Source organism: Antennarius striatus, chromosome 2 (genome assembly GCF_040054535.1).
Source record: "Antennarius striatus isolate MH-2024 chromosome 2, ASM4005453v1, whole genome shotgun sequence".
Lineage (NCBI taxonomy): Eukaryota > Metazoa > Chordata > Actinopteri > Lophiiformes > Antennariidae > Antennarius > Antennarius striatus.
Genome location: NC_090777.1, coordinates 12050482 through 12058504, shown reverse-complemented (window position 1 = coordinate 12058504; position 8023 = coordinate 12050482). Strand labels below are relative to the sequence as shown.

The 8023-nt window shown below is 38.8% G+C and overlaps 1 protein-coding gene across 2 annotated transcripts; it reads left to right on the top strand.

Annotated features, from left to right (window-relative positions):
* The first annotated feature begins 193 nt into the window (after positions 1–193).
* On the top strand, positions 194–5187 carry zgpat (zinc finger, CCCH-type with G patch domain). 2 transcript variants are annotated; one of them, XM_068343996.1, is made up of 7 exons: positions 194–224; positions 819–1485; positions 2263–2396; positions 2542–2703; positions 2949–3068; positions 3715–4126; positions 4507–5187. In XM_068343996.1, exons 2-7 carry the CDS (start codon positions 869–871, stop codon positions 4643–4645), a joined length of 1584 nt encoding a protein of 527 aa, XP_068200097.1. In that variant the 5' UTR covers positions 194–224; positions 819–868; the 3' UTR covers positions 4646–5187. The 2 variants fall into 2 exon arrangements, with proteins under 2 accessions (XP_068200097.1, XP_068200089.1); XM_068343988.1 differs by having other exon boundaries at positions 202–324.
* The last annotated feature ends 2836 nt before the right edge of the window (positions 5188–8023 follow it).

Here is an 8023-nt window from a genome sequence, read left to right as displayed (position 1 = left end):
ATGCCGTAAAACCCACAGAAGACAAAGAATTAATGGCAGAGACACATGTGGTGTATCTTTACTAGTAAATTTGGTCATACTAAATGTAAAATTCAAGTCAATACTCGTGTACATGTCAAGCCACATTCTTTTATTGTGAAAGAAAATACAAAAGACATTGTAACTTCCGCCAGGATTCACTTCAGCTAGCTTGATTTTGAATCTGACGTGATTGTGCTATGCCGGTATGTGGATTTAGCCAGTTTTATATTGCAAACATAATATTTCTGTTCATGGCTGCCAAGTTTCCTTCACCACAGTGGATTACTTAAGCTAATGACAGAGGTAATGCCACCGATGTGACAATGTGTTTTGAAACGTAATTGTTAAACAGTCAACATTTAGCATAAACTAGCTCAGTGATATTGAATTTGTTATGAAAATGTTAAATCCTTTGTCTCTGTTAAGATTAGGTATTTCCAATGCAGAACTTTGGGAATGGTTCAAAATAGACATTATTTAGTATTACTGACTCTGCTTTAAATTAATGGCTGTTAAAATATGAATAGAACAGAATAGAATGTCTTTAATGACTTCATCAACAAGTGAAGAACGATTTTTTTACTGACAACTCTCGTGCAAAAACTCGGGTGCAAGGAGCACGTATGAAAAAACAACATAGGTACAAGAAAAGGCAAATATATAATATATATAAATATGGCATAAAACCATAAAGTGAAAGGACAAACGTGTGCATGCTGGTGTACATGATGGGGTTGATCAGTCAGTCCACCAACCCGCTCATCTGTTCATTCACTTTGAATCTTCTTGTTTCTCAGGTTGGTCTTGGTGTTGTCCAGTCGTGCCTTGATCCCTGAAAAGTGTCAGTATGGATGAAGAAACCCTTGTGGCAGCCATCTCTACCTATGGTGCTCAGCTTCAGCAGGTGGAGACAGCCTTGTCAGCAGACCCGGACCCTTCCCAACAGTCAGACTTGCTCATGCTGAAAGCGGATCTTTGTCAACTGATAGAGCTAACAGAGGCCAGTCTGGTGTCTGTAAGAAAGAGTCATCTTCTTGCGAGCCTGGAGGACAGTAATGGAGCACAGCCAAACAGCCCAGGGGCAGCAGCTGAAACAAACAGTGCAAAAAACACTTTGGACACTGAATGTGCTGCTTTTTACTCTGAACTCGGGGAAACTTCAGGTAATAGTTCTGATTTAAAAGAGAGGGTCAGGGAGGAAGAAGGAAGTGAGGAGGAGGAGGAAGAAGAAGAAGAAGAAGAAGAAGAAGAAGAAGAAGAGTTGCTCAGTGGCACCAAAGTAAGAGCACCCTACCGGACATCTTGGGGAACACTGGAGTATCATAATGCAATGTTGGTGGGCACAGAGCCACCAGATGGAGAAGAGGCACGAGTAAGAGTGCTCTATATCTACCCCACCCATAAGTCGATGAAGCCCTGTCCATTCTACCTCGAGGACAAATGTCGCTTCCAGGATAATTGCAGGTAAAATATTGCTGTTTTATCTTTAGCTGTGCTGTGATTCAGTCACCCGTTATCCACATGATACCACTGCTACAGAACAAATGCTCTGAAGTGTTGTCTTTATATATTTTCTTCAGAAATTGCATTGTCAATCTACTGTACTGACTTTCTAATCTTGAGGAGGAGGAGGAGATTCAGGAGGTTCAAGTTTTGGTGTCTCATCACTGTTTCAATTATATTTATGACAATTACCCTAGTTACATTTTCTAATAATCAACAGATGTATCTGTATAGCAGGTAAATTCAGCTGAAGATGCTTTACAACAAAAACCTAGATTAGATATTGGGAAATAAGACCAGGAATAGAAAATACACAGCAAGGAAGAAAACAAGACCAGGGATAATATCAATAAAATTGTGCTAAAATAAGGAGGAAAGTGAAGCACAAACTAATATTGGAAATTAAGTTAAGAATAACATACACAGAGCACAAATACAGAATCAAGTAAAACTAACTATTTTGAACGTAGTGCATTAGTACAGACATGCCAGGCAAAAGAAAATGGATTTCTTTCCTCCTGCTGGAATTATAAACTAACTAGAGGCTATGATAGAAAGATATGATTTAGTTTTCTTTCATTAATATTCAATGTCCTTGCTTCTTTCATAACAATGTGTTGTGTATTCTATAAAAGCAGCATCCCACATTTTCTTTAGAAATAAAGAAACATCTATTGTATAGTGATTGATTCTGTTCATTGTTTATTACAAACTTCACAGGATTTTTTTTTTCTTAAGGTTTTCTCATGGTGAAGTGGTGTTTGTGTCAGAGCTCAGAGAGTTTCTTGAATGTGACCTCAGTAAGCTTGAAGTAGGTTCGTCTTGTTTGGCCCGACACGACGATGGCATCTGGTACTCTGCCAGAATCGAAGGTATTTTCTTGATTATGAGTTTGGTTAAACTGTATCACCTTTTCAAAATGTGTCTTAGATGTATTTTGTGAAAATCTTTATAAACAAATACAACAGTGACAGGAGAAAGTCTTCAGGTTAGGCTGATTGTTTTCTCCTGTTGCAGAAATCGACAGTGGTTTCTATACTGTGAAGTTTGACTCTCTACTGCTGAAGGATGTTGTGGTTGAGGCCGACTGCATTATCCCACCTCTAAGAGAGGAGGACCATCTCTCTGACTCTGACCCGGATGACACCGGAGATGGAGAGGATTTGGCGTATGCCAAAGGTGTGTTTGGATTTAAATGCAGCCAAACAAAATTTGGCCCAGTATATTTTGAATCTAGACAAAAGATGACTTTGATTTGATGTATTTTTACAGAACTATGGAGGCAAAGCACACTTCTTCAGTTAATGGCCTCATATATCATATCATTACATTCCAGTATACAGGCCAACAGAATTTTTTTTTTTTTTCAATATTGCTTGCTTTTATATCTTTTCTGAAATGACTTTTCACCTGCCTTCCAACAGTTATGGACTCTGGTGTAGAATCCACTGTAACAGTAAATATTGATTTTGGTGGCTGGGAGGTACACACCAGAGGCATCGGCTCTAAACTCATGCTGAAAATGGGTTATGAATACGGGAAAGGTAAGTGCAGAGCATTGACCACTTTTAAGTTAAAATAAGAGTTGATATACAAATAGAGTTCAAATGGGTGATGCTAAAATTTCAATAGATCGCAAGAGATAAAATTATAATTGATGTTAAAAAGGTGACTGCAAGACACCAGAGCAGTGTTGTCCAGTGTTGATAGTCTAGTGGTACCTTTAAAGCATACAGTATGTTTAAATCATGGAAGGTTGTTTTTGAGCTGTTTCTTTTCATAATCTCATGGTGCTGCATATCATCCTATGTCATTATATCATCTACACCCATTGAACTAAACTGAATCCTTGCTTATTGGTCCTTTGAAAACTATTTCAAACCACATTCACACCAAACACAGCAAGGGCATTAAAGTCAAGGTCTTGCTGAAAACATCGTTGATTAATCACAGCAAAATGTGCAACGTGGGTTTTTCCAGTAGTTTTGAACCCAGATTGCCCGACAGCAACCTTATCACTGCAGAATGAAAGAATAAAAGAAGGACGTATCCGAATTATGCTTGTTATTCAGATTTTTATTTAAGATTTTTTAAAAATACTTAGTTATTTACCCCACTCCCCCAGTATAAACAATCGATAGCAATGTGAGGTTTATTTTCATCCTTACTCAGTGATTTCTGTTTTTTCAGGCTTAGGAAAGATGCAGGAGGGCAGAGTGGAGCCTGTCATGGCCGTGGTCCTTCCTAAAGCCAAGTCTTTGGATCAGTGTGCTGAACTCATCCAGAAACACTCCCAAAGGAAGGTCGCCAAAGATGGCACCGAGACAGGCTGCCCAAAGAGACGCAGGAAGCGCCGGGTCGCCACTGGAGGGAGACACACTGTCTTCGACTTTCTCAACCACAAACTCGGAGGCAAGAGCGCCAATCCACCTGAGGGGGGCGCTGCTGAGCCGCCAGCTGTGACTGGCTTGGAGGCTTACAAGGGAGGGAAAGGCACCAAGAGGAGTCTGAATGTGAAGCTGTTCCAGGCTACGCAGAGGGTGTCCCAGACTGAGAGGGAGATCCAGAAGCTGAGTGAGTCACTCAGCAGGCAGACGGGAAAGTGAGTCCTGGGTTCTGGTCATACGGCACATTTGTTCACTGGTCACATACTGTACATGTCATCAGTGGTGGTTTGGGAAATGGCTATATAATTATCTTCATGGACAGTACTGACAAGCAGACAAAGTGTAAAACATACATAAATTCATTGACCTTGCAACTATTTAAAATATGAGCACACAACCTCCTGTCAAGTGGGAATTCATTTAAATGCACATAAAAAATGCTTGTGCAATTTCCTCAAAAAAATGTTAAAAGTAAAAAGATTTGTTTGACACATGTCTCCATGGTCAGGTTGTTCCAGAAGACTGCAACTAAAACAAACTTCTTCCCTGTGCCTCACCACGTTTTCTAAACTGTTTGTTTGTTGTGTGTGCAAAGGGACACGAGTATAGTGAAGCAGCTAAAAGAGAAGTTGTCAGCGGCACGCAAACTGCTTGCCCAGCAGAAAGCCGAGGAGCTGTCCATCCAGAGAGAGCACAGGAAGGCTGACACACACAAGAAGATGACCGAGTTCTGAGCTCCAATCCCACAAAGACTTGGGAGGCACATCTGCCCTGAGATGAACTGTCCTTTATCTGTTGTCACTTATGTGCTACACATTTTGATAAAAGGCCTTTTAATTATTTTTATCTCTTCACCTCCTGTATAATGCATCATTTCCTAATTTGCTATGAATATTATTTTCTAGAATTAAGTAGTTTAATGTATGGACAGGTGTTTTACCTGAAACTGTACAGTTCACAATGTTACAAACATTTATTGGCAATAGGCATTGTCATGTTGTCTTATTAGCAGTAAACACTGATTGGAGAGCATTTCTTTGCCTTTTTCTTTCTTTTTAACCACACAAATAGCAATATTTCCATCCCATGGAAAAGTTAATGTTTTTTTCTTTGACATTATTTGGAGAGGTTTCATCAATCGTGGCCATAGCTTGTTCTGTGTACCTTGTCTGACTTGTTTTCTTAGAGATTTTAAAATTTAGCCTTCAGGACCTGATGTGATCTTTACAACCCCTTTATTGACACACATCTTGGAAGCAAAATAACTTATTAAATAATGAACCTGGACAGCGGCTGACCTGTCAGTCATTGGATTACATTTAAGTCTGCATCTACATGTCAAGCTGTGTTGTTTTTTCAGAATATTTCTAAATGTGAAGCAGCATAACACGACAAACATTTATTTGATAGCTATTTTGAATCAGGTCAACTGAAATGTGCAGAAGTCCAGAGAGACTGAATCTGTGAAGACTGGCTATATTGTTGGAAAACCTGTCACCATCAGCCAGTCACAGTGACTGCGTTGTCCCTGAGGGGTTGGATCGTAAGGGCAGCAGGTAGATAGCAGTGCACTTCATAAGCCATCGGAGATGTCTCTGGATATAGTTTGGCAGAGCAGAGGGCAGCCTCATGCGGAACTCATGAACACTTCAGTCAATACCCTGAGGGAGGACCCACTTGCACTCTGATTTGTTGAGTGGCAGCATTTTTAGATTGCTGGTGACTGGAGAGATCCCACAGAATCTGCTGATGGTCAGGAAAAAAAATGGCAAAATGCAGGTATGTGTTCTTTTAATGGGATCCCTTGAGGGTCTGTGAGTCATGCTTTACTCCTTTCATAAGCCCCAGGTCTGTTATGGTGTTGAGTTTATGTGTGTTTGTGCACAGGTCTAGGTGTGATTTCCACATTCTCGGTTGTATGCACTGCACATTCCTGTAGACATCCATCTCTTGTATGGATTCAGACTAGCTTATTAGCAGCTCTAATAGCTGCTAATCGGCACCTATCAGAGCCTGGATTAAGTGATTAAGGAGATGTAATGGGAAATTGATTGGAGACCACCTTGACAGATGTTTTACTTAGGAATTTGCACTAAGCTGTTCAACGCAGGGCTGCCAGTCCGCATGGGCTGACCCATAGAGAACAGGTTGAGCTGTCTAATGCTAACTAGCAGTCTGAGATACAAATATATAGTACTGTATGGTCTATTTCTGCTTCATCGTCATGATACATTTTTGGTCATGTGGATATTACAAAGATTTAACAAAATGTAGAACGACTTGATGGATGTAAGTTCCCCTTCTGAACTGTAAAAACAAGTAGATTCATTTCATCAAGTAGGATTCATGCGTCAGATACTACTTTGGAAGCGATGTCCAGTAGATATGAAATATGATGTTTCAGGAAGGCAAAGTGGAATCCATGATTTGAAGGTGCAGGATGAATTCTTGACAGAATAATCTGTTACACCAACTATTTCTTTTCAGGCATTTCCTCTAAAGTTTTTTGAGGGTTTTTTTTTTTAAAATAACAATCTTAAAGAATTTCAAACCTGAAACCTGACGCTTTCTATTATCGAGATCTGCTGGAAAGGAAATGTAGTAATTGATCTACTTACTTTATTTTCAGGTTACAGAACTATCTCTAATAAGCTCCACTTCATCACTGCTGCTCATTTATTTCCATCAACTAGGTAATGGAGAATTATGACTTTCTGGTTGATACCTGTCAACTTTAGCCTCAGTCTTTAAGCGTGTTATCACACATTTCCTTGACAATATTATTTTTTAAAAACTTACAGGCAGGGCTCCAATTTTTTATGTGGACTTTTTTGTATGGCTTTTCGACCAACCCTTGAAGTCTTATTGTTATGATAAGCTGACTAAACCTTGCGAGCTTTACACACATTGTACTCAGTAAATTCAGATTTTACATACATAGAGTATATTTAGATAACATCTGCGTTAATATCAGAAATAAATATTGATAGATTATAGATAAATACTTTAATGATCCTGAGGGAAATCTGGGAGCTACATTTTGGCTTTTAAATATATCACTTTGCAACAATTAATGTAATATTTATATCTGAACCCATAAAACACATACATGCAGTCTATACATTTGCTAAATAAATATGCTGGCATGTAGTCTCATTTTATTAGGGTGCAGATTAACATTACAGTCAGGTTCGTCATGTACAGAACATCTGAGTTATTACATTCAAACACCTCTCCTTTGAATGAATGATAACAGCATGCACATCTGTAAAGTAAATCACGTAGCTGAAATTAACATAGAAGGTCATTTTTAAGTAATTTAAATTTAATTTGACTTTCGATTTTAATTAATAATTTGTGTATTTAGCTGGCATTTTGCATTGCTGTCTTGATGCAGCAGGCACAGGGGACCTCTATTAACCGCCTGCTTTTGATGTACACATTTGCAATTTGCCTTTGTACTCGTATATAATATGGAAATGAAATCCCAGCTGGAAAATCATATCTAATCATTTAATGGGTACTATTTTGTAGTTTCATAAAGACCATCCTTATTTCATTTCTGAATTCAATTGACTATATATAGTCCTCTGCAGGATTGTGTTTCCAGAGGAAACTGGAAGGACAAATGGAAATTAATATCCGTTCATATATGAACCTTCTCTCACAGACAAGAATAAATTCAGCTTCGCTTTTTTTAAACCCCCACAGCATACAATGCAAAGGAATATCACTACTTTATATCTGTCTGTCTATCTGTCTGTAAACATTTCATATTAATATTCATGCAAATACACAGTCACATTTCTGGAGGGGGGGTGGTACCCTCTCCCGATGGCTCTCGCTTGTAAAATTTGGGTATTGGACAACTGTCTTCATTTTGTGATTATGTACTGTAATCAGTGAACACAGCATGTTTTTCTCCTTATTTAAAGTGCTGTATAAGTGCTCAATAATGTGCTTAATTGACATTTTCGCCAGCCAGTGTTTTTACGTAATGATCAATGGTTTCTCTTCAGCTGAGTCAGTGGAAATACAATAGTTTGCCAGCTGAGGTCAAAATAGAGGTCATTACTTTGTGCACTCAGGTTTAACATTACATGCTTTAAATC